Source organism: Poecilia mexicana, unplaced genomic scaffold (genome assembly GCF_051168715.1).
Source record: "Poecilia mexicana isolate PSO_F unplaced genomic scaffold, ASM5116871v1 scaffold_16, whole genome shotgun sequence".
Lineage (NCBI taxonomy): Eukaryota > Metazoa > Chordata > Actinopteri > Cyprinodontiformes > Poeciliidae > Poecilia > Poecilia mexicana.
Genome location: NW_028263385.1, coordinates 7,426,399 through 7,454,394, shown reverse-complemented (window position 1 = coordinate 7,454,394; position 27,996 = coordinate 7,426,399). Strand labels below are relative to the sequence as shown.

Below are 27,996 nucleotides of genomic sequence, written 5' to 3'. Positions count from 1 at the left end.
TTGTTTCTGTATCTTGCTTATAGGAACCTAATAAAGAAATGTGGGGGTTTTCAAAAGTATAACATTTTTTAAAACCTTGAAGCACCTTGATAGCAAATATTGGCTAATACCAATGAAAATGCTTCTGATATTCAACTAATTTAAACTTGTGTGTTCAATGGCCGACTGTTGTACAGGAATAAAGGCATAAGGACTTTAATGATATCTAAAACACTCTAGAGTCCAATCTGAAAGCATCTGGTGACAGTGCTAGGCATGAATTGACTTATTTACAGTATTTCTCTCTCTTTACAGGATGGAAGACAACGAAAAGAAAGAAAGAAGACCGTCTCATTCAGCAGCATGCCCACTGAGAAGAAGATTAGCAGAGTCAGCGACTGCATCAATGCCATGGTGGATGGCTCGGAGCTGAAAAAAGTGCGATCCAATTCACGCATTTACCACCGCTACTTTCTTCTTGACGCCGACATGCAATCATTGAGGTGGGAGCCAACAAAGAAGGAGTCTGAAAAGGCAAAGATAGACGTGAAGTCCATCAAGGAGGTCCGGACAGGCAAAAATACAGAAACTTTTAGAACTAATGGCACCTATGACCAGATATCAGAGGATTGTGCTTTTTCAATCGTCTTTGGGGAGAATTATGAGTCCCTGGACTTGGTGGCAAACACAGCAGATGTAGCCAACATATGGGTGACTGGTCTGAGGTACCTGATCTCTTATGGGAAGCATACCTTGAACATGATCGAGAGCAGCCAGAACAACTTGCGCTCATCTTGGTTAAGCGACCTCTTCGATGAAGAAGACGTCAACCACAACAAACAGATAGCAATATGTGCTGCCGTGCAGCTAATAAAGAAACTAAACCCGGGACTTAAAAATGTGAAAATAGAACTAAAGTTCAAGGAGCTCCACAAAGCTCAAGATAAAAGTGGGTCTGATGTGACAAAAGAAGAGTTTGCTGAAGTCTTTCATGACCTTTGCACAAGACCAGAGATTTATTTTCTTTTTGTTCAGTTTTCCAGTAATAAGGAGTTTCTTGATACTAAGGACTTAATGATATTTCTGGAGGCAGAGCAGGGAATGGCTCAGGTCAGTGAAGACACCAGCTTAAATGTCATTCACAAGTATGAACCATCCAAAGAGGGCCAGCTAAAGGGATGGCTCTCTCTTGATGGGTTCTCCAACTATCTTATGTCTGCAGAGTGCCACATATTTGACCCTGAGCACAAATCCGTTTGCCAAGACATGAACCAGCCTCTGTCCCACTACTACATCAATGCATCCCACAACACGTATCTGATAGAGGATCAATTCAGAGGTCCTTCAGATGTGACGGGGTACATCCGTGCTCTGAAGATGGGTTGTCGCTGTGTGGAGCTGGACGTGTGGGACGGGTCTGATAACGAGCCCGTTATCTACACTGGTCACACAATGACTTCACAGATTGTTTTCCGCAGCGTCATAGATGTCATCAATAAGTATGCCTTTGTTGCCTCTGAGTTTCCTCTGATTCTGTGTTTGGAAAACCATTGTTCTGTAAAGCAGCAGAAAGTCATGTTTCAGCATCTGAAGAAGATCCTTGGAGACAGGATCCATGTAGATTCTCCAAAACTCGAGGACTGTTACCTCCCATCTCCATCTGAGCTGAAGGGAAAGATCCTGCTGAAGGGTAAGAAGTTGGATTCAAACTGCACTGCTTCAGAAGGAGAAGTGACGGATGAGGACGAGGGGGCAGAGATGTCTCAGAGGATGAGCATCGAGTCCACAGAGCAGCAGACTAATGCACCCAAAAAGATCCCACTGCTTAAGGACCTCTCTGATCTGGTGACGCTGTGTAAATCTGTGGAGTTCAAAGACTTTCCAACATCTTTCCAGAAGCAGAAACCCTGGGAGCTCTGCTCTTTCAATGAGGTGTTTGCCACGCGCTGTGCATGTGATTTCCCTGGGGACTTTGTCAACTACAACAAGAAGTTTCTGGCACGAGTTTACCCGAGCCCAATGCGGATCGACTCTAGCAACATGAATCCACAAGACTTCTGGAAGTGCGGCTGCCAGATTGTAGCCATGAACTACCAGACTCCTGGGCTGATGATGGATTTGAACATCGGTTGGTTCCGTCAGAATGGCAACAGTGGCTACGTTCTCCGACCGGCCATCATGAGGGAGCAGGTCTCATATTTCAGTGCCAACACAAAAGATTCAGTGCCTGGGGTTTCTCCACAGCTCTTGCACATCAAGATAATCAGCGGACAAAATTTCCCCAAACCCAAAGGCTCCGGTGCTAAGGGAGACGTGGTGGACCCATACGTGTACGTGGAAATACACGGGATTCCTGCAGACTGTGCAGAACAGAGGACTAAAACAGTCCACCAAAATGGGGACAACCCGCTGTTTGATGAGAGCTTTGAGTTTCAGATAAACCTTCCTGAGCTCGCAATGGTGCGCTTCGTGGTTCTAGACGATGACTACATTGGAGATGAGTTTATTGGCCAGTATACGATCCCCTTTGAGTGTCTCCAGCCTGGTTTCCGCCACGTACCGCTACAGTCTCTGACAGGAGAGTTGCTGCCTCATACTTTGCTTTTTGTCCATGTTGCCATAACCAACCGAAGAGGTGGAGGAAAGCCACACAAAAGGGGATTGTCAGTAAGGAAAGGCAAGAAGAGCAGAGAGTACGCTAGTATGAGAGTGCTGCAGATCAAGGCTGTGGATGAGGTCTTTAAAACAGCCCTGCTGCCACTCCGAGAGGCCACCGACCTCCGAGAAAACATGCAGGTAAGACAACTCAATGAGACTTTTGTGTTTTACCAAGAACTCCCTGGACCTGATGTGTGTTCATCATTTAGTCAGATGAACAAGATGATTGACATAAAGGGTTGACAACTTTAAGTAATCTGTCTTGAGCTATATTTTAGTCTATTTCATGTGAATAATTTATGTTTTACCTTTTTTAAACATAATTTCTATGTGAAGAAAGTCCCTTTGTTACATCAGCCAAGTTTGGCTCCAGTTATTGGCAAGTTCCATCTAAGCTACAGTTTCTAGACAAACATGGCAGGTGAAGAGTTTGATTTCCTGCCAAATGTGGCTGTAAAAAGTTTTCAGAGTTTTATAAGGGTAAAGTGGTCGAAAGGCTGGAAGTGTTTCAAATAAGGCAGTGATAAATGGAGGTTAGGTTCACTTTGTGTGTTTCTTACCAGCTGCAGTGAGTAAATAAAGAGATTAAAAAAATACACCTTTTTTTGACAGCTAAATGGATTATGTGGTGCCTGTATTTGGTAATGTGCTGACATTGAACACAAACTCAAGTCCATTTCCCATTTTTATCAAATTTACTTGTGTAGATAATGTAAATCCATGTAAATTTAAAATCAAACTCCTAGATAGGGGATAAAATACATGGATTTTACAGTTACAGGATCCATTATTACATTGAAATAAGAATAGAACTTGGTTCTTTTTTTTCTTGATTCATTTGTGTTTCATTAATGACTGAACTAAGTTGTAATTGTATGCAAATCTAGTTCAGTCTCATATTTAAAATGCTGAACACTCATGTTTTATTTCCAATTCTATAAAGAATTGATGCTCTGAATTTTTTTCATATATTCATAATCTTTTGATTCTGTTATTATATCCAAAAATGAGTTTATTTTTGGACTTATTTATTCACTTCTCATTCTTTGCATTCAAATCAATATCCCAAGCTTTGAACAGGATTATTAAATCCATCATCCCAACATGGAAACCATACGGCACTACTGCAAGCCTACAAAGACACGTCTGCCAAACATCATGACCGTTTAGGTCCAAAGCTAACAGAGAGGACTAGGAAATGTGTTGTGAAAATTAATATCGCACGTTGCCACCAACGGCAAAGCTGATCAGAGTTGATGGGAAGATTAACAAAGTTCAATAACAGAAGGCAGTTCTGGAGAAGAGATGTAAAACACTTGAGACAGGGTGCTGTGGTGGTGCAAGGGTTTAGCACAACCCACAAGGAGGTCTTAGCCCTCGACGCGGCCGTCACAGGTTCAAATCCTGGCCTGGTGACCTTTTCTGCATGTCTAGCCACTTTCCTGTCCTAGTACTCTCAAAGGCCACGAGAGCCAAACAACCCCCAAAAACATTTGAGTCACAACCCTGTGCTATGTTTAGATCAAAGAATGTGTCAGAATGGCCTAGTCAAAGTTGAAACATAAAAACAATTGAGAATTTGTGTCAAATTTTGAAAGTTGATACATTAACGATTGCTATCTATTCAATCTGAATAAATATAAGCTATTTTCCAAAGAAGAATATTCAAAAATGTTTAAAGAAATAAAAAAAGTCATGATTTAAAAAAGAGCCGATACTTTCAAATAGTTTTGTTCTCGTAATAACGAAATCATTTAAGTACCATCTCTGTATGACATAACATTTTCTTTGATCATAATCATAAGTGTGAAAAAACAAGCCTTGTATGCGTTAGAGTAAAGGATGTAACAGCTCAAAGCATCACTGCAGCATCTTTTCAAGCAGCAAACAAACTTATTATTAATAGCATATTAAGAAAATAATCAACCAGTTTATCAGTGCTGGAAATGTTCCCCCTGTGGAAAACCATTTCCTGTTTGGGATCCAGTAGCTTATGTTTAACAGAATTAACTTTCTGCAGTTAAATTAGCCCATATTGGAAATGCTAACGTTAGTTTCTCTTTTTACTGAAGTTTAATTGAAGAAATACAAAACCACATAAACATGTTCCCATACAATTTATTAAGAATCTGTGAAGGAATGTAAAACTGGAGGAGAAAAGCGGAGTGGGACGTCCAGCCACATTGTGTTGAGCATCGTGTTTTGCTCCTGCAGGCGTTGCATCGGTCTGTACGTTGGTCCTCCTGTTTATATTGCTGCATTGTGAGATAACAAGCCAGCAGCCATGAGACTAACACATCTTGATCGCTCCCTCACAGTTTGTCCCTGCGGTTGTTTATGCTAGGGTTAATTTTGGCCTTTCACAGGAAGCTTAGGGTTTTCGTGGGTGTATGTTTCATTTCCACTTGATGCTTGTGTCAGTTCAGAAGGATTGGGTGCTTTGGAGCAGCTAACAAGTGCCAAAATGAAAGTTCTCACAAGCGACACAGGCGATGACGGCTTCCAGCCTCTCGCTCCATCTCTGAGCTGATCTCTGGAGGCCTGGTTTCAGCTTTTAATGCCTGTGAAATAAAGATTTTATCCTGCAGGAAGAAAAGATTGCATGCTTTGCATTAGATTTTGCTTTGTTTTCGTAACTAAGTGCATTTAATTTGTAATTTGTCTCAACCTAGAATGCCATAGTGTCCTTTAAGGAGCTCTGCGGCCTTTCAGCCGTGGCCAACCTGAAGCAGTGCATCTTGGCCCTTTCCCCTCGGCTGACAGGACCCGACAACAGCCCGCTCCTGCTGTTTAACCTCTCTGACCCGTACCCTAACCTGGAGCTCCAAGGCCTGCTCCCAGAGGTCCTGAAAAAGGTCGTCACCTCCTACGACATGGTGAGTAATGGTCAGGAAAAACAGCCCATTACATCAGCTCAGACTCACTTCCTTGAAGAATTTAGGAATTTATTAAAATGGAGAAACAAAAATGATTCCCTCTTCTTGTTTGCTCTGCAAGTACCCGAGAAAGGAAAAAAAACAAAATTCGGTTATGTGTGCATTACCCAATCAATAGCTTCTTTTCACCTCAGGAAACCAACTTCGACTCCGATTAGATCGATATCTTGACTTTACTTAATATAACAGGGACATGCTGAAATTATTAGGTAATAGGGTTGGAACTCTGTTAAGTAATACAATCAATGTTGAAAAGTTATGCAACGTGCCGCTGAGGCCATTGCAAATATCATTACAGTTAGCAGAACATCCTCATAGTGAGCCAAAAGAACATTAAAACGAACAAAACAGGCACACAACTAACAAAATCTAATCCAAGCATCTTTACTTTCATAAATTGTCAAGTCTGATTATAATTTTTTTTTAGAGAATTTAAATCCTTTTCTGGGTATTTTGTTTTTCATGCATTGAATTATTTCTTTTAAAAAACGATGCATTTGCCCTATTGGGTCATAAAACCACTCTAATCTGACCAGTAAAACACAACACAGTTCATACAACGTATTTATTAAACAATGATGAAGGCAGCAAATGTGTAACAGCATGGCTGAAATATAAAATAATTACGTTTTTCTTAACTCAGTCACAGTGCAGATGTTAACCTGACTGAAATGTTGTGGTGGAACCTTAATGCCTCGTTTTTGGGTCGATGTGGTTCGGTAAGCTAACAAACTGCTTTTTGTATAATATTCCATGTAGATGATGTTCCTTATTTCTAATTAGCATTATGCAGCCTAATGTTTTGGTCAAACTCATTGGGTTTGACCAAAACACTGTTTTTCTACTCGATACCTTCTGCTCTTTTTATTCAATTTAACTTATTTTACTGTTGTATCTTAATTGATTTTATGTATTTAGTATGGTGCCTATTTATAAAACATGTTCTTCAAATTTCTCCCAAATTCTCAAATCTTTTGCAAATTTTAAAAAGAAAATTACTAGGAAACACACAGAAGAGTATTTGTCCCAGCAAGAACACAGATCACACTGCTATTGTTTTATTCATCTTCGAAAACAAGTAAAAGTGTTTAAATGTTTCTCACATGGCAGTTGGCTTAGAGCAGTTCTGTAGGCAACCGTAACTGCGTGTAAAATTATGAAACAATTACACAACAACACAGTTAGGTGTTATCTTTACTTGCCTGGGCTATTTTTGCATCACTTTTACTCTTTGGGACTCAACCATGAGTGCATTAAAGAGGAACCATGTTGAAATGACCTAGGTGCAGACCGATTAAGGTGGCTTGGTTTAGTCTTGAATTGAAAGCTTGGGTAATCCGACTGCTGTTTATGGAAAATCATCAAATAAATTATGGAAGAATTTAAGTGCTGGAAAGTTGGAGGCCCTGGTAATTAGCAGAGATCAGAATTTGACAGTGAAACAGCCACCAAGTAAATTATGTATATTTACCGCCAGAAATGTTAAAAATTATGAACTTTGGTTTCGGCGTTTTGCTGATTTGGAGTAGAGAAACACTGATAATCGTTTTGTGGCCAATTTCTGATCCCAAACAGGGTTCTACAAATGAAATCTCTACAGACAGCATTTTAAATTGGCTTTAGCAACTTAAATTAGGTATTTAAATTGTTTTAGCAAAAAAGTCTGTGTAAATAAATCTTAGAGAAAAAATTTTCTTCAACTATTTTCTAAAAATCAGCATTTTAAGATTGATAATGATAGAACAAAGCAACTTTCCTGTAATACGTTCAGCCTTCTTGTTATCTCTTGAAAGTCTTGCACTCTCTTGCTCTGTCGCAGTCTGAATTAACCACAGACATTTCTCAACATATTTCTCCATTTAAGCAGCGTCTCAATGATTCTTCACTCTTTCACAGAGTCACCACTGAAGACTGTTCAGTCCAGTTCTGAGCATGATGCCTTCACTGACCAGAAAAAAAATCTGATTTTTCACATTTTGACCTAACTCACCTTCCATAACTTGCTTAATGTGCTGTCATTTATTAAATAAATTGGAATTGGATTGAACTGATCAAGCTGAAAATTGTCTATGTGGTACAGAAGTATCAAAAGGAAAAAATATAGTAACATTTTTTTGTTTCCATAGTGCTTATTTAATTATTACAATATAATTGCATCTTTAAATAAGACCTGAATGTTAAACTCTTTGTTGTGTTTGGTTTGAGAGATGGTTTCTTTCTTAATTTCTGTTTTTGAATACAATCTGTTTTTATAGTTTTTAAAGGACAAACATAATAATTCCGCCAATCGGTCACTGTATTTATGTGCTACAAGGTTTAAACCGAGAAAGTTAGGAAACTTTAAAGCTTTGAGTGTCAGAATTTATTGTAATTTACTTATGGAAACTCTAGTTTTATGTTTTTTGTTTCAGTGTACCATAGAAACCATAGAAAGTAGGGGAGCTTTTACACCCCGACTGCTACAAAACCTGATTCTCACTTATATCCTACTTTCCTTAAAAAAAAAGAAAAGAAGAAAAAAGGTGTTTACACTCAGTGGGATGGCAGCTCATGGTTTTAAGTAATTTCATTAAGGTTTATGCTTTTCAGTACTTCACAGCTTGCCTCTTCAGCACCCCTTACTCTTCTGCTTTACACATTGATAAAATATGATGATGGCGGCCAGATTCTGTCAGAGCTGAGAAACGGTAGCGCCATCTGGACCGACTGACAGACATTGCCTGGTGTTTCCTGCAAAGCAAGAGCCATGGCAGCAACCGTGAATATTGTTTAATTATTGGCATCGAAGAACGTATGGCTAACAACAGCAGAGCTTGTTTGCAGATAATTATCCTCTGGAAAACGTATGCTCCAGTTTTACTGGCTGCTGAAGTCACTCACGTTTTTGTTTCCTGACCTACGTCTTGCTTGTATTGGCGTTCACCAGTGCAGATCAGAGATGATATACACTCAGAGGTGTTGTAAGATGAGTTTAATATGAACATTTAAAAAACACTAGACTGGCGTTTTTGAGACATGACTAATGAGGATATTCTGCATTAATTAGTGTTGGGAAATCGTGTCTGCACCGAAATCCACCTCAGACACTGATGCTGCAAAAAGAGCACCACCAACAAGGCATTCCATCCAACACAGTCCCATTTTTCAGACCAGTTTCCTTAAACCTGAGAGATTCTTATGCCTGGAAATCCCAATATATCAGTAGTTTCTAAAATTCCTGATTATTTTTCTCATATTTTGTTAATTTAGCTGTGAAAAAAATGGACCTTGTCCAGAGTCAAACTCAGATTAAATCCTGGAACAGGGTCGGTGGCTTAATAACATTAAAATAAGTGAAAGGAGTTTCTATTTTGTTGGCAACTATTTTTTATCAACAGAGATACTGATTTACAATCAATGACTAAGGCATTTAAATTGAAATCTAGAGGAAATGATGTTAAAGCCAATGTTCAGACTGAAAAAACATGACCAAATATCCATTTTTCTGTATCCTAAGCCACTATTTTTTTTAATTGTTTGAATTTGTAGATCCAGACTCTGTGTAACATGTTCTATTCATGTGGAGAAACGCATCACCAAGCTAACATGGAAGTAATTACTGTAACACACATGATCAGAGTAGTTAGGAGGTGTTTTTTTGTGTCCAAATATACCCTCATCCACTCTTAACTCAAAAACATGTCTCTTCTATATATATGTGAGACGCTGCGTGTGCCGTGAAGACGGTAATTTCTTGACCCATCAGGAAGGTAATCACAGCTTCTGAGTGCTGCAGCTGCAGATATACAAGCACTTTGTCATTACAGCTCGCAGAATAACATGGTGATTCATGTTACTGGGCTTGTGCAACTGTCTGCCCCACGCAAAACACCCAACAGCAGGCCACACGCTGTGGAAACACGCTGTAATATGTATTGGAAAAAAGTGGATGATGAGTTTGTTTGTTTTCAGAAAATGTTTTCTTTGTCTCAGCTGATTATCTTTAATTTCTAAACTTTTAATAGGTTAGTGATGTGGCTCTAATTGGTGAAGTGATGCTGAAAACCAGCATTATTAAGTTTTGCTTTTTAGATTCAGAAGAAAACTTTTGGAGCCCAAAATAGGAACTTACAGCAGTTTAGTTGTCTGTATATTATAATAACCCCTTGGGTGTGGACTTTGAAACTTTCCACACCTTTTATATGCACAATAGGTCATTAGAGAAACAGGGGAAAAAATCAAAAAGCCTATTATAATCTTTTTAAATGTGTCTGAGAGAGTAACTAATTAGAGACCAACAAAAGCCGCAGCTTTAGTTGATGACAGACTGTTTTTCTTTAACAAGCCACCAGAGGATACAGCTGCTGGTAATTTAGTGTATAGTTTTAAACAGATCCAAAGGAGGACTGAAAACTATTGGAAAATGTTTAAGTTTGCAAGAGATGAGAAATATCCTAAATAAAGATTTTTTTAAACTCTCAAATGTGGGTTTCTAGATAATTAATTGGCTGCCTTGAATATCCAAAAGTCCAAAAGTTTTACTTTTCCACTGAGCATGTTTTGATATGTCCTTTCAATAACAGTGTACAAATAAAAGAGTGTATAAATCCATATTTATACGGTAAAATTCCACGTATGCCGGTATTTGTTTTTAACAGTGTACCATTAAAATACATAGTTTCATGCATCCCCTTCTTTTCTTCACAAAGAGCAAAATAAAAAAAGGCATTTCTAAGGTTAGAATAGATTGTCACAAGAACAAAACAGGAAATACACTTTTATTTATATCTTTGTGTTTTATGTATTCTTTGGAAACAAGATTATTTTGAGTCATGTTGCTCATCAGCAACACTATGATTAGGATTCTTATTAAAGTTGGCATTTCTGGACAATTATTTTGTAAGTAGTTTATATTTTGCTGTTATATTCGCATGACAGAGTTGGAACATTTAAAATAAATATAGATTAGTTAATCATGTACATTTGGCGCGACTCTTTTGGTCGTCCCTAAAGAGCATAAAAATGTGCTGCAGCACCGCATCACAACACAAATAGTTGTATGAAGTCACATGTTTGTGCAGCAGAACCACTTCCTGAAGTAAATGCAGAGGAGTAGTGGCAGGGAAATTTAGCCTAAGTCTGAAACTGGAGGTATTGGGTAAGCTGATGTCTGGACTTTATTTTACAAAATAAAAAGTAAATATTACGTATTTTGTCATTTACCATTTGCATCCTGGGTTTGCGAGCATTTGGAGATCTAGTATTAGGTCCATTCTGGATGTCCCCGTCAGGACTTTCTACCCCAATACCAATCAGAGATTTCATTCAAATCAGTTCAGTCGCTGTGAACAGTTTTTCCCAGGAAAGCCTCAACATGTTGCTTCAAAACATCACATTGACGCCGAGCCTCTTCCCTCCCATGCATTGGCGTTCCAGAACAAACACTAAGCTGGTGTTGGAAGTTTAACTCTCAAAATTTGCAAGGATATCCAGAGAAGTGTCTCTTTAATAGAAATAGCCAAAGGATGAGTAGTGAAACATCTTAAAGATGCCCACTGTTATGTTTGCAAGGGGTTTAATAAGATCGGTGACAGTAATGTCAATGCTTATCAGCAGTTAGAGCCAAGAAAGAGAAAATTTGCTTATTTCAATCAGATTAGTTGGTACGTGGCTAATTTTATGGGGGTTTTTTTAAGTGAAATCCAGTTTTCTACCTGAGCAGCATTGAATTTTGACACGGCCTTGATGGGCTCTTCAGGAGTGCACAAGCACATGTACAAGCCAGTTACTATAGTGACATGAACACAAGCACCCCTGTATCGGATTGACATTGGAAATGAAGTAACATTTTATTAAAAATGTCATCTTGGGTACCATGCAGGAAGATTGATATCGTATTTTAGCCGTTCCCTCAGATGATTAATAAAAAATAAAAAAAAAAAAGACACCTCAGGCTCTGTATTTTTCTCTCCGTTGCCCGGGTTGCACTTCCTTCTCTAACCTCTTCCTGAAACACTTTTCTGCAGAATATTTTGCTGGCTGCATTCTTGTTTAGAAGAAATTCTTTAATATGTAAATAGATCATCATGAAAGTTGTGACAGTCTGCAGGTCAGCAGAGTCTGTGCACTCAATTAGGGCAGAGCGTTGCACCAGAGGAGCTAAACTTAGCCTCCTTCACAGCTGCTCTGTCACAGATAACATGCTAATGATGTGCAGCAAAGTGACATGTTTGCGTTTTCATCAGTTGACCGTGATGATCAACGTTTCCGTTTAAAGCCAAGCGGAGGGGTTGCCATTTATATTTTTCTCCATAAAATGAGGCATAGTCACAGCTTGAAGGAAATCAACACAACCTCAAATAAAAAAAAATCTAATTACTTCTGCTGCGCTTTCCTTTAATTTTGGTTTGCAAAGATGCAGTTAAGCGACCTCGCCCAAAAGACATCCCTGCAATAACATCTTATTTTCTCGGCCCTCTTTAAATGGGAAAAACACCAGGCAGCACAATTTACTGCGTGACTTTAGTGTTCACCTCTCTTAAAAGCAGTTATTAAAATTGCTTGATTATTTTTCCTTTCAGATGATCCAGACCAGCAAGATCCTGCTGGAGAGCTCCGACTGCGTGTATGAGAGGATTTTGCAAACTCAGAAAGCAGGTAAAAAAAAAAAAAACCCTTTGCTAATACATTTTTGTAAATCAATCCATATTCTGGCTAAAACTAGATTGCTTCAACTTAAAAAAAAAAAACAACAACAAAACATTCAGTACCTGGAAGCAACTCAAGCCTTTGTTCCTGTTTCCTCAAGCCAACCAGAGAAACGTTGTAACCTCAAAGAGTTTTATCACATTTGGCTCAGCTCCGATTCACACACAGTGTGCTAACAAACTGGAAAAAAAAAAAAAAACAGCAAACAGACAAACTGCTAGCTTGACACTACAGATGGCAGAAATGAGAACTTTCTGCTTCATGACTGTGAGAAACATTTGTTTAAATGTGAACGACTCTTCTGGTCATTTCCTACCTTATGTTCCCAAGTCCAAGAGGTTTGCACGCTTTATACCTTGAGGACTTTGTAAATGTGCATTTTTGCAGAAATGAGCAACGTAGAAGAAAAAGTGAAATGTTTACGTCGCAGTGGTTAATGAACCCACCACACAGAGTCTCTGTCAGGCATGTCATGACCATAATTTTCATTTCACTTCCTTTGGGCTGTATTAGAGGCTGACCTTATTTGTTTGTGCCGACCTTGACCAGAGGATTACAAAGTAACCTGGTAATAGAGCATGTAGGTGAAGTTTTTATCTCTGTTGTGACATATTGACTTTGTGAGGTCAGGGACAAGGTTTATTCAGTTCAGAGACTTGAGGAAACATGCTGGATGGACAATCCTGGCAGCTGTTAATTATTACAATTTTATTCAATAGTTGATTAATTTGGGTTTGTGGGTATATTTATACAATTATTATTAACACCTATGTGACTCTTCACAGTGAAATCCAAGTAGCATAGAAGGTTAGAGGAGCTTATTATGTGAAACTGACTGAGATTTAAATCATGTTATAACGTTATTCCCTCATCAAAACATATCTGGAGTGTTGCCTTGATTCTTTCATGCATGATTGAGAATGGCCTTGCACGGTGCCGCCTATTTCCACAAAGTTCCTCCTTGGACCTGCAGTCCCCAGTGTCTCCCTCACTCAGCTCCTCCAGACTAGTGGCAGCAGCAGTTAGCGTGTGTTGTGGATAAGTGTTGGAAAGAGTAGGAGCTTCTTAAAGAGACAGAGGCCAATATCAAGGAATCAAACTGCAAAGCTACATTTCTTTTATGTTTGAGATATGCAGCATTTTCATTACAATTACGCTATAAAATGGCACCATGTGCCTGGAAAATATACATTACTGCCCCATTAATGTTAAAGTAATCTTGTATAAATCATTAGATTGAAAATATATGACAGACCATCCATACCATGACTCAGCTTCCTTTTTTTCTTTTGTCTCTGCACTAAGATAACTGCTGATAATCTGTAGCCAAAGTTTTTCTCCTTTTGAGATGTAAACATTTTATTCTTGCAGCTAGACAGCAGCAGCATGTATCAATGCAAAGGAATAAGATTTACTTTCTTTATTGTATGAAATTCTGTACATATGGAGTGTAAAAGTACCTGCATCAAATCATAGTTCAATTTCAGAGCCATCATTCTGTAAATATAACCATTAGAGATCTTGTTTTTTTGCAGTTTCCTTTGCAAAGGTCTAAGCTAACAGCAGTGTTACAGGTATAATGATATAATCCATAGCTATCCATCAATTACATGGTTATACCACACAATGATAGCTGTTAAAAACCTAATGGGGTCTGTAAAGCGTGTTGTGGTGCCTGATGGAAAGATAATTTATATAAAATACACAAAGAGCTTGCCATAAATGCTCTATTGTAGATCCGTTGGCTTTTGCCGTTTCTATAGAAACCAGATTATAAACAAACCTTCTTCAGGCTCTTTATTACCAGCCACAGTTGCATTACTGTAACGTAGAGATGGTAGCATGATGTTACATTTTTAATAAGACGCTTGCCTGAAATAAAAAATTGTGGTGAGTGACAACCCACATACTGCTGTTATACTCACAAACTGTATAAATAAACTGAGTATCTCCATCAAATGTGGCACTATTGAGACAGAAATAATTTGACATTCAAACTATATATATATATATATATATATATATATATATATATATATATATATATATATATATATATATATATATATATATATATATATATATATATTTATAGTATGTAGCACAGACAAGTAATCACATGGAAACCTCTCAACTTTCGTGCTTAGTTTATATTATTTACACAGTGTGTGTGAGCAGAGCCCACAGCTTATCTTTGCTCCAGCACTTAAAGCAAACTTATATTTTATCAGCCATATCCATCAGCTCTACATTCGCTGACGGACCTGAAGATGACATCTCAAATTGTCACCATCTGAAGCGTAAATGTTCAAACTATTTCTCAGTTTGTGTGCCGATTCGTGCCTGATTGGATCGACCCTCTTGATGTGTAGTTACACATATTAGAGTCATTGAATGACTCAAAAACCCTGATTTTTTTAAATTCCTCGAGACATTATCTACCTCTTGTAAGTGTTCAGTTTTATCTGCTGAGCTTTCCTGTAGATAACACCTGAGTGAGAAGTCTGTCCTGTATTCATTAAATGCTTTTCCACTTTTACATATTTGGGTTTTGGAATAAATTTCAGCTGTAATTAAAGCCAGAATATCAACTCTTCCGGTTTGGAGTTCTAGTGATCTAGTTTCTCTGTAAGATGAGCTGACCGATAAACGCCTTAAGGAAACCTATTTCTATTTAAACAACTTGCATCTTGATAAGCTGGCAGTAAAACCCTAACAGACCAAACAACTTCTCGAAAGCTTGCACTAAGGCTTTATGGGGGCTTTCGGTTTCAAAGAGCCTTCGACATGATTACCTAACATCAGCTGGAGAAAATTCAACAGCAAACAATTCCAAAGTAGGACACAACAGATGGCAAACCCATGAAGTTGAACAATGATTTATTCTCCATCCAGAACTGGCTTGTTTTTGTGTTTGGGTGCATGCACCAGTGCAGGAGAACATGCTCAAGCTGCTGCTTCTACCTCTGTGTGTGCATGCAGTGTGGTTTCACAGAAACTGGGTCAGTACGAACCTGGTTCCCTGTGAACAAAGCAGACTGTTTCAGCATCAACTACTACTAAAGTTGTGAATAATCCATCACATCAGGTCACGTTCCTCCCAGGAAAATAAAAGGCGGTGTCGGATCGTGCAGAGAAAGGTGTTGGGAGCACTAATGGGGAGATGTCACTTCCCCTAACTGACTCCCACTAAGGTCCCACTTAGCATTCAGGACGTCTAGATGGCAGAACAACACAATCAGCACAAGATGTTTCGAAATACCAAATGCAGAAAAACTGTCTTCTCTGCAGAACACAACGCAAGAAACAACCAAACAGACACAAATCTGAATCCTAAATTTGTCAATCAGCAATTAATCGATAACTAGCATAATAAATTAGAACAATAATTTCCATTCTGATTAATATTTTTGGAGGGATGTATTTATTATTATTTTATTTATATAAATCTGTTGTGTGTGTGGTTTTCGTTTCCATTTCATTTGTTTTATTTTAGATATTAATGGACAGTTTATTAGTCTTTGAGAGAACAAAGTTGCATTTTTAGGCCATTGTCAATATATTACTTGGAAATAAGATCCAAATAATATTATTTATCAAAATTAGGCCTGCCGCAATAACCAGCAAATCAATTCATTGTAAGATTAATTTTAACGCGCTCAAAAATTTCCATTTATTGTTTTTCTCTTTTCTCTCATTCTACCAAAAACTGAATGACAAAAGATTTCAGTCTGGTACATTGGTCTCAACTAGCCCTTTATTTCTGTACAGAGACTTCATAATTAACTAATTTCTGTTATATATCTTTTGGATGTTTTGGACTATTTTGCCATTATCGTTATATTACTTTAAAATAAACATTATCGTTTATCCCAATAATTGCTGGGATGATTTATCATCCGTCAAACTTTGTTATTGTCACAGGCCTACTGAATCTTCTATTTCAGTCTGTGCAATCGTTTTTTAACTAGCAATAATTCTCATGATCATTTTCTAAAGAGAGTATTCTCCAGTCAGGTCTGGAGAGTCTGGAAAGTTAATATTTCATATTAGCAGGAGCAGCTCCTAAAATAAACCTCAAGGAAGGAGGCGGATTTGCTGCAGGAAGCGCAGTTTTTTCCTGCATTCTGCCTCTGATGTTGAGACAGAGAGACAGCATGTTGCACCGCCTCACACTGAAGAAACCTGAACTAGAAAATAAATAAACGCTGTCACAAACGATGTCGGTGCCTTTCTGACAGCAGCAACCAGCACTGGACAGAGCTGCCACATGACATATTTCACAGACGAAGACGTGTCCTTTTGTTAAACTCGTGTTACCTGAACTCCCCCTTTTGTTCCTGTCATTTCCTCACCTCCTCTGCTGACATTTCAGCTTGATGGAGGAAATGTTCAAATGTGCAAAGTTAGAAATGGAGGTGAAAACATGCTTGAGTTTCATCTACATTCTGTGCTGCACATGAACGGATGGCGATCAGAAATGTTGCCACTCCAGTTATTATTTAAATTTGAATTATTCTGTCTTTTTGTGGTTAGTTCATGCAGCTTTTGTAGTGTGAATAATCTGGAGTTCAGAGCAAACAAAGTCCTAACTTTTAGCTCTGTGTTATTTTGTTCATGTATATTTTTTTGCCTGAAATAAAATTACCAGAAAAAGAGAGAATGTGAGGAGACGAAACAGAACCGCTGCAAACTAAGAGTATGAATACAAACTACCTTAATTATTGTTAACAGTTGGTGACAAAACAAACACAGAACTTTATTCAACTGAAAGTTTACGAAACAGCCAAATAAATGAGCACTTCACTATTTGAGACATAGCTTGTGTGTTGGAGCAGTATCATTACTCTTTTGTTATGTGCCTTTCCGTTATGCTGCATTTAGGTAAATTAGGACCGTCTAGTCTGAGGAATGCTCCAGTTTATACTAATAAGAGACACAAAGTCCACTAGCACCACTACACTTCCTGTTACCCGTTTACTTCTAGTTGAAAAGGGGAAATACCTGATATTGTTTGCAAACGTATTTTAAAATAATCGCTTAACTATCATGAAGATGCTGAAAAAAAAAAGGTTAAATCCAGCTATGATGGTTTCTATTTAACAATTATTCAGTGCTAACTTTATGAAAATGTGATATAGAAGCAGACAGCAGTAAATTTCTTTCTCAAAACTGGCACTATGTCCTAGTAGTGAAATTTCTAACAAATCTGAAAAAATAAGTCCTTTGCCTTTTCCCTGCGGTCCTACTGCCATCTGCAGAAATACAGCGACCCTGGTCTGAAATGACCAATTACAGCCAAGAGGAGCATCTTAGCATTGTCTATCATGCTGGTGCATGCGCTGCTCACATGTACAAGCTTGAGGTTTCCAGTTTGTTGCAGCTGTGCTAATGGTGGAGAAATAATCTAGCACTGCAGAAAAACAGTTTATCCGCCATTATCGGCGGACATGTTTACTAGCTTGCGCGTTATCGGCAGACTTCGCTGTGGGAAGGAAACTGTAGCGCAGCGAAGAGCGAGAGTCTTATCTCACCTCATCCCTCATACTCTTCGACCAGAGAGCCACAGTTCTCAGCCAAGTCCACCTTTAGATTGTATTATATATTAAAATAAACAGAGAACTAAAAATAAGTCAACCGGTTTTACTAGATTTATAATTTAGGGCATCTGTCTAAACTCTCAAACATAGAGAATCTGGAATGTGTCAAATGTAAGCAGGAATCTAAACATCTGTATGCATCTGAGCTGTTTCAGACTTCAGCTGTCATATAATTTATATGACAGCTGAATATGATATAATATAATATAATATAATATAATATAATATAATATCTTTGGGTTCTGGACTGGAGGCTAAATGCAGCAAGAAAACACTCCTGTGAAAAATGATCATCCTGATCTCAGGAGTTTCCAAATTGATTTCCTGGGAGTTTCTCATGTACTTGTCCAAAAAAAAAAATACTGAATAATTTGATTATTTTTGCTTTTTTCTGTAGCTGCTGGTTAAACAAGTTTCTTTTTAGTGTGGCAAGTGAACTGTTCCTTATCTACTGAAATGGAAAATAACCTGAAACTCCCTGTTGTACAACATATTGTCCTTTGAAAGACCAAAAGTTGTTGTTGTTCTCTAGGATATTTTCAGAGCTCATCACAGCTGAGATGTTACATATCCTTGTGATTCCTCTTATAGTCTTAACTTAATCCGTTTAGTACTTCGGTTCATCCTGACTTGAAAATGTATGCGTAAAAGTGAGGTTGTGAAAGTAATCAACTCTATTGCTCAGTTTTCATTTTGGCCTCAAATTATCACAAGAACATTGCAGAAACTGTTTAGAATATTACTGTGGCAAGTTCTGCTTTTATTTTGTAATGTCTCCTGCTCATTTCTAAGCCTGACCCATGTGCATCATGTGCTTGCATTTTGAAAAATCAAAGCATGTACATTTTAGCAGAAAGAGGAGCTGGAAATTGAGACATTTTGGTGCACAGACCTCTGTCTGCAGACAGCACTGTTTCATGCCATGAAAAAGTCCAAAACAACCAGAACTGCAGGAATAGCATCAGAATTTCTTATGCAAAAAGGGTCAAACCAGGTCATTTGTGTGGGAACACTTTGAAAACACAGATGCAGATCGAAAACGTGTGAAGATTTGCTGCTTGGCCACAATAAAAAAAAAGAAAACGAGCTCAATGACCTAAAAACGAAAGAGCCTATTGTATTTATAACAGGCAGAAAATGACTATTTTTATAACGAAAAGGTAGAAGTTACTTGATTGAGACGTAAAATGACAGTAAGTGCCTGGAAAATACATAATAAAATCCCTTTTAAACAAATGTAGATTTTTTTTTCCAGTCGCTGCCCTGAGACGTAAGTGAATTTGTTGGCCCTTTTATAGTTTTTATTTGGGGAGTTATTTATTTTCTTATTATTACTACTTATAAATTATGTGGGGTTTTTTTATGCATATTTTGAAATATTTTGTCAATAACATTTAATTTCCAGATGATGTTGGAGTATTCTTTATTAAAATAAAGAGATTTCCTTAATTTGATTAAACACATCATGATTTCAAGATGAATCGTTTTAGTTTTAATCAATAAATGGATCAGTTTTCTCTGTTGGAATTTTATGTAAAATCAGCTTTAGTCACTATTTTGTCTATGTGGAAGACAAGTTGACAGTTCCTCGGCACAGAGTGGCGGGCGCCCCGCGTCGAGCATCACCACAAGTCATCTTCAGTCATCTTCGCTCGCTCTTCCTTTTCACACACGTCCGATGAAATTAGCTGCATCGTTTGGTGCGAGTTCTGCAACCTCTGGATGAATTTGTAATTAATCTGTAGAAAGATGTAGGTCACGCTCTGATGATGTGACATTACTGTGGAGTCATCCTCCCGTACTGCACCACTTCTGTCATGCTTTGCTAAGAGCGAGCTTCCCCTCTTCCTCTCCACCAGACTCCATACGGTGTTGCTAGGCAGCCCCCGCTGTGCGCGTCTCTGTTTGTGTGAAAGAGAAACAGAGGAAGCTCTGCACCTTCCTCATGACAGTCACAGCTCATGTGCGCCGCAGCGGCTCCTGGATCTAGAGTTGTAAAAGCTGAAACTGAAAGAGAGAATATTTGCATGTTCCCAGTCTTTTTGCATACGCTCCGGATTTGAGCAGCAGACGGTGGATTCGTCCACGGTGGCAGAAAAGAATAAAAAATTTAAAAAATCGTCTGAGGTCAGAATCTCAAAATGTGCATCAGCGGCGGTGATTCCTCATGAAGGGGGTTTTCTCTCTCTTCTTCCCAACCCCACTGTCGGTCTCTCGCTCGCATGTGAACATGCACGTTTCCATGGCAACAGCGCAGACGGGGGCTGCGACCTGCTCTGAGCGGAAACGTCTGTTTTCTCTGAAGGAGTTTCCGAGCAGAAGCCTGTCACCGTCCTGTGATTTGTGCTGCGTCTCTCAGGTTTGGGGCCTGCAGCCTCAGCGTGAAATGAAACGTGTCCTCACTGAGGAAACTTAGCCCTCATCATGTCCGCCTTGCCTGTGTGACCACGAGTTGGAGACATTTAACTTTCTGATAGTAGTGATTGAAAAATACTGAAAGATTTTACAACTAATAAAACTAATCTGTGATTTTACCTTCATACAGAAGACTTGCGTTATCTATAATCACTTTGAATTAGGGCGGAAAATAAATCAATAATATCCATCATGATAGACATGTGATCAATGTCAATAGATAATACATCTGATCGAATATTTAATATTCAATGTGTGGAATAATCGCTGCACCTTGATCCAAAACCACACAGCATTCTGGGATATGTAGGCAGAAGAAAGACCTTTGTTGCTCAACCTCTCACAGGTTGGTGGACTCAACTAGCTCACTTGGTTGCCTAGCAACAACTTGTTGAGTAACTTCTGGTTGCCTAGCAACGACCTGTTGAGTAACTTGCACAGCAGCAGTTTAATGTTTTTCCAAAGTGCCTTAAAAAAACAGCTGCATGGAGTGAAAATTGCATAAAACGGGAAATGTCACATCAGACATTTACAACCAAAACTAGTCAGTAAATAACGATATCAACTGAAACAGTTTCAGACACCACTTAGCAGCTTCTCTCAAACCATAAACGCTGACCGGATGAACTTTTACTGCTCTTTTCTTCCAGCGATGGAATTTCATGAAAACCTGCATGATCTGGCTGTGAAGGAAGGGCTGAAGGGCAGGAAGCTGCACAAGGCGGTGGAAAGCTTCACGTGGAACATCACCATACTGAAGGTGGGAATCTTTAGCACAATAAGTGCAACATTCAGGGAATATTGAGCTACATAAACCTATAAGGGGGTCTGCTTTATTCAGTCAGGGATTACGTCAGCAGCAGATAAAGATAATTACATGATACTACTGATAAATCAGAATCACCACAATTTTCTAGATTGCTGCATTGATAGAAAAATATACTTAGATGCAGAAATTAGATAATTTCAACACACAGACCACATTTTTTTTTCTGTCTCGTGTTCTAGTTGTGAATCTGAATTAGCAAATCAGAACCAATAAAAAAAAAAGGTCAAACAAGAAAATCCTGTTTGCTACTATTTGTCTATTTGGCCAGTTTGTGGAGTTTGGTGCCTTCATTCAGTGTTTTCTGATAAGAACGCCATAATGGTTCAGATGCATTAAGGTGGTTGTTGGGCAACGTAGCCATTATAAAAGTGATTTTCTGAATCAAGAAGGAAGATGGTGGAGAAAGCTTAGATTATTCATTTCATTTAATACATGGATGCATCTGGATGGACGAGTTCCACATCCATCATGGACTACAACTGGACATCAAGTAGGGCTGAGGCACCAGTGTAGTAGAAGAAAGAAAGAAATACTGCCACCTGCAGGCTGGAGTTAGCAGTCACTTAAACCCAATGTCTGACCATTTTTCCAGAAAACCTTTTTGAATTTTGATTTGATTTTGAATCAATTCCTCTGACTGCTGAATCACAAAAAACTGTAATATACACTGTACGAATTTTGAGAATTTGTTCTCAATCAACTTACCTTGTAAAATAAAAATCTCACATTCGGTTTTAAACTTCTATTAGATTCTCAGATTAGTTTGAAATACGTTTATTTTTTCCTCCTGATGTAATCACTCTGATCTGTGCCCTCAGGGTCAAGCTGACTTACTAAAACATGCCAGAAGTGAAGTCCAGGAAAACCTCAAGCAGATCCACTACTCGGCGCTCACCTGCAACCTGAGCAAAGGAGGGACAGCGGGCGGCTCCTCCGGCTCCACGGACTCCAAGAGCCGACGCAGCTTGGAGGCCATTCCTGAAAAAGCCACGGGGGAGGAGGAGCTGACGGATGAGGAAAACTGAAGACTTCCTGTGGCTTTCCTTCAACTCTCTTCTTTCTGCATCTCCAAACCTGAAGGTCCTCTGTCCATCTTCACCCAGGTGCTGTCACTCTTCACCCTCCATCATGGACATTCCTCAACCTAAAGCACAGTTAAAACTTCTTAGACCAATAAAATCATACGGATCATGTCTTTGTTTCAAACAAGAATTTTAGAAAACACAGGAAAAGGTTTTGTAACCCCCTCAAACTCTCCTAGACGTCTAAGTGAAACTTTCTGCTTCCTGATTTTCCCGTTTCCTCTCCTGGATGAGTCCGGAGTGAACCAGCGGCCCTCAGACTGTTCCAGACTTTAAACACGAGCACTTCTACTTAGCGGACCGGAGGACACAAAGAAGGCCTTGGATTGTTGCAAGGATTTATTTTTTGTTTTTAAAAAAAGCACAATTTTCCTGAGCTGTGAATGTAACTGGGACTGAAGAGTGGGAACAAAAATGTTCAGAATGAGAGTAAAGAGCTGTTTACAATTCTGGACTTGTTCACGTTCTCGTCTGCCAAAACAGTAGTAAAATATGTGTATATACAGAGTTTCCTGTGAGCTTTTTTTCTGCAGAGTGCATCATTTTATTATTGTACACTTGGAAATATGAGATTTATTTTATAAAAGTTATACGAACACAAGTGTGGAGACAAAGTTTTATTTGTGCGCGGACAAACCCTCCAACACGAGGAGGCAGAAGGACGTAAGAGGCAGAGAGAGAATGTATCCGTGTTGTTGTCCCGTCTCTCTGCTCTCAACCAGCAGCTGCATGGAAGGATGTTGACACGTTTTTGTTCGTTCTTTGTTTAGATGTGCTTCTATTTCAGGGCAAGTTTTTACCAAAGTTCACCTTATGTTGGAGCTGAAAGTTTATTTCAAACCCAAAACTAAACCAGTTCAACTTATTCAGAACGATGTGAACACGACAAATCAATTGTTGCTGGTAGTAATCTGCAGATAGCCACGGTTTATCCTTATTTACATTTTGCAGAGAACATTTTACAGAAGAACGGTTTGTTGGATGGATGGACGACCACCATATTAACTTAATGTTTAATTATACAGATTATTAATTGAAAACATTCTGAAAATTATTTTCTGTATCTATTTTAGTGGCCATATACTTTAAGTGAACACAACTTTAATTAACAAACCTGCTAACCCTGTTAGAACGGCCTTTAACTGGGATATTAATCTCCTTTTTAAAATTATGGTTAAACAATACTAACTGAATATTTTTTCATAACCATTTATGTTTCTGGAAACAGAACAGTACAAAATTATGGCGTTTTTAAAGAGGGTGTTTTTTTTTTTTTTTTGTTTTTTTTTAAATAGGGATTGTGTGAAGTACTAATTAGTGATCAGTATCTTACATGCAGTAAAACTTATTTATACCCTTAAGCCCTCTAATTTAAACCTCAACTGGTGATTTAATTATAAGCTAAAGTTTTTACTACATCTTCTCATTCTTGCATAAGACGGTTGTCAAAGTGTTTCTCTTAAATTATTTTGCTATTCTCTCAGAAAAAACATCCTGCAAACAAAATGCCTCTGAATTATTATACATGAGGATGTTTCACAGTATTTTCTGGAACATTCTTTACACTTAATAAAAGTTAGACAAACTATCTAGGCTATATGTGCATTTATTTGAAAAAGGTTTGCATTACTGCTAATGATATTAGCATTAGAACCTAATCTTATCCCAGAGTTTCAACATTTGGATGCAGTTAAACACATTCAGCAGGATGCTTCCGGCTTCTTGAACAGTTTTCTTGGACTAACCTTAAAAAAAGTTACCTTGTTTTTATGGATGAGATTTGCTGCCAAAAAACAACAATATAATGACCACATTATTTTGTCAATGGTTTTATCACCACTGGTCAATTTGTATAGAAGTGCACGACAAGTAATTTCAACCTATTTACTAACCTACTTTTGTATTTATTAATTAAACTATAAAGCTTAGAAATACAAAGAAGAATGTAAGTCATCTGCAGGTCCAACAGAACAATAGTTGACCGTTTGTCCAGGGCCAAAATATGTTGATTCCAATATTGAAGTTACAGATTGTGCAGAAAAATGTTCACTGCCCTCCATTACATTGGATCTTTAGATGGATTAGATTTAAAGTAGAAAATCACAGTTGATGAAAACCTCAACTAACATTCAGCTGCCTCCGTCCTTTTATGCATAGAAAACTAATAAACAAATTAAAAAATGATCTAAAATAGCATTTACTCAAACTCAACAAAGTTGCATGCTTGGTTCCTGCCTTGGCACGTCGTCTCTAAGAATCTCCCAGTGATGCTTCGTGCCTAAAACAGTCCAAAGCGTTCTTTTAACGATACTCATCAGGAAATATTTGTTTGACCAATTCTTCAACAAAACGAGGCTCCACAGAAACATTGTTGTCCCTGTACACCAAATGTTAAATGTAAATCTTGAATTTGCTTTCTCACAGCAGTTTTGCAGATGTGTTGTAAGGAGAAATTAAAAGTAAACGTTTAAAGAAGACAATCATGTTTTGTCTTGTGGAGACTTTAATGTTGGGCTAATAAATAAGAAATGCAACCAGATTTGTTGCATGAAGAGGCCTGTAATTAAGAAAAAACACCAAAATACCTTAATTCAGAACACCTGTAAACATGTTATATTTACCCATTGGTACTGTTAATTAAATTAACCTCATATAATTAATGGAGAAATTATCTCTATGTTCAGATCCATAAAAACTTTGCAAGGAAAGAACATTTTGATGAAAGCATCAGACAGATTACGTCTAAGATCAAGGATTAAATAAAAGCATGTTTTTAGTGATTTCTGAAGCTAATCTGTGTGAAACTGATTAACCAAGCTAAGTTTTAAAAACTAACGTTGGATAAACAATCATAAAGGCGTCCGTCACACAATCTGAATTTGCCCCATTAAAAGTAGAATTTTGCTACTAAAACAAGTTTGGAACCGCCATCAGCCTTCATGACTGATTATAATGGAGCCTTTAGCATTATATTTGTAAAAACATCCTTAGTGTTAATCCCAGGATGCCACTATGCTGATATGTTACCATGACGATCCCTACCTATAAATGAAATCTCATCTCATAACGATACACTGATAATAAACCCCCACAACCTCACTATGCAACGTTCTTTCAACCTTTGTAAACTTTTATGCCCCATCAAGGATAATTTAAAGCTCAATATGTTCCCAACGCCTCCCAGAAAACCTCACTAATGACGGATCTGTTGACTTTTTACTTGTTGTTGGGACTTTATCGTTCTTTTCTGTTTGATTTTGGCAGAGAAAGCATTAACTAGCTTTGCTCTTTTGTAGTAAATTTGTTGAGTTTGTTTAAATCAAATGTTTTTTTGTTTTTTTTAAATGGCATTTTATAACCTACATTTTCTCCGGTTTTATTTTTTCCTGCGTCGGTGAACATGTAGGAGTTAAAACGGCAACAAACCCAGTTTAACTCATTAGTTTTAAACAAAGACACCATTAGTTTCGTCACCATTTTATACCTTTTTATTGGGCACATTTCAGTCAGTGCTAACTCACCACTTTAGCTTAAAACAACTCATTTTCTTTAACCTTGTTTGCATTTATTATGTTACTCTTTGTTGCAGCACTTATTTTCTTATTCTAATATTTGATATTTAAATTATATCTAATTAGAAAATACCATTGAAATAAATGTGTGAAGAATGCTAGTCAAGTTGAAGCTAATAAAATGTTTGTTTAATAAACTGATTTAATCTCGTTTCAACTGGAAATTTTCCCAAGGTGAAAGTTGATTACACTCAATTCAAAGTTATTATTTTCATGACAGATAAAATCCCAAAATGCTGTTTCCACTTTGACTAAACCATCTTCCAGTGAGCTAAAGTAAAAGATCATTAAAACCCCATCACGTTGTTTCTGTGTTTTCCACTTTTAAGACTAAACAAATCTGCCAGCAACAGTGAAATTGAGCAATCAGAGAGCAAAGTAAAACTTGCGGCACTTTCTAGCTCTAAATGTTTTGTTTGGAGAAATTTTGTTTCCCTCCTTTTTTGTTCAAAGTTGTGCTTTTTGCTCCCAAATGTTGTCCACACTTCCTGGTGTTTCCAGCGAGCCGTCTCTGAACATCAGTGCTGTGCCAGAGTCCGTAATAATAAATGTCAAAACAATTCAGATGTATTTCAAGTCCAATCTGTCAAGTTTTAAATAACGACCTCTGAATAAACAGTGTTGGATAACAACGTCTGTGATGCATTTCATTTCCAGAGCCGCATCATAACTCATACATGCTGGTGTTTTTACGGCACAAATCATTTTAGCTTCTGGTCTGAACTCAGAATATTGGTTAAAAGTTATATCCATCTGAGTTCATCCAGTTTTGATGGTAAATCATCCCATACAGCAGATATTGGTACGGAGTTCCACAGGGGTCAATATTTGGACCTATACTCTTTACTCCTGATGACTGTGACACACATTTCTATTGTCATGTTGATACTTCTCGGTTATATTAAGCTGCAAAAGCTAAAACACAGACATAGAAATTACCTTCATTATTTCAAAATAGGGAAATTCAAGTGTAACATATATATTTATGTAAAAAAAAAAAAACAGGAATAGTATACTATGCAGTAAGGATAAGATAAAAATAAAATACTGTGTAGTTAATGAAAAGCATACTAAATTCCAGCGAGCAGGAAGGTTACAAATGTTCATGACTATTTGTGCATTAGAAAGAACAGGCTGTCTACGAATACATCATTTAATTAGATGACTTGCGTATTTTGAAAACAAACATCAGACTGATTTATTTCTTCTGTCGACCAAAAATGTCTGTGTAAAAGAAACATCTGCAGTAGCAAAGATGGGGACTCAAATTATGATTAAAAAAATCAAATCCCCCCTTAATTGCTGCCATCTTTTCTTTTTTTTTTTCCAAAGCTCCATTTTCTCTTTCCAACCTAATCTAATAAAAGAAATAAATGCAATACTTTTCTAAATTGCACAGGAACAGCAGAAAGAAAGGCAGAACTATCTGAACATGAAGTTACTGAGCTAAATAAAAACACAACATTCAAGTTTCTGGTGAGAAATTGGTGTTAAATTAGAAATTCCTTCCAATTCCTGAGACAAAGCAAATAAAACACGACATAAAACTGATAATATATAAAAAGTGGATTTGGGTAACCTGCTCTTTATGTTCAAAACAGAATGGATTTTTAGATTCACAACACTGTTTTCTCAATGAGAGGTCGTCTCTCTGCTGGTTACATGAGTGAAATCCAATCATCATTGGCTCCATGGCCGCCCCCTGATGCGTTCCCTCTGGCGGGCAGGAGCCAGTCGAAGCGCTGCCCGACCCTGACCTTTCACCTCTCCTCTTGTGCCAAACAGACCGTTCATGCTCCGGGTTAAACCGATGTTGTAGGCGGCTAAAGTTCGCATCAAAGTCACTGAGGCGCGTCCTTCTGCTGCCTGCTAAGTCGACTGAAACAGTAAGAAAATTTCCCTGAATTTATTCCTTTACGTCTTGCTTTGATGTTTATCTAAAGCAGCACCACTAGTCAGATCCAGTCCTTTTTTTTTATACGAAAGACGATCAGGGCCACTGGAAAAAAATAAAAATACAATTCTGGCCTCAGAATTACGGCATTTTTTTTTTTCAATAGTCTGATCTCTGGATTCTGACTATCCTCAAAACTCTGGCTTTTATTCTCAAAATTCCGACTTTAATCTAAAAATTCCAAGTTCATTCATAAGCTCAATTCTGACTTTTTTTTTCAAAATTCTGACTAATCTTGGAATTCTGGTGGGGGTTATTTTTTATCTCAAAATGATGGCGCTTTG

The 27,996-nt window shown here is 37.9% G+C and overlaps 1 protein-coding gene across 1 annotated transcript in view; it reads left to right on the top strand.

The window, feature by feature from the left end:
* Positions 1-26,390, top strand: part of plcl2 (phospholipase C like 2) — a 47,414-nt gene extending 21,024 nt beyond the window's left edge. Inside the window, exons 3-7 of the mRNA XM_015005384.2 lie at positions 295-2,775; positions 5,310-5,513; positions 12,134-12,209; positions 20,926-21,035; positions 21,923-26,390. Of these exons, the coding sequence (XP_014860870.1) occupies positions 295-2,775; positions 5,310-5,513; positions 12,134-12,209; positions 20,926-21,035; positions 21,923-22,129 (3,078 nt within the window). The 3' untranslated portion in view covers positions 22,130-26,390. The remainder of the gene's footprint in view (positions 1-294; positions 2,776-5,309; positions 5,514-12,133; positions 12,210-20,925; positions 21,036-21,922) is intronic.
* The last annotated feature ends 1,606 nt before the right edge of the window (positions 26,391-27,996 follow it).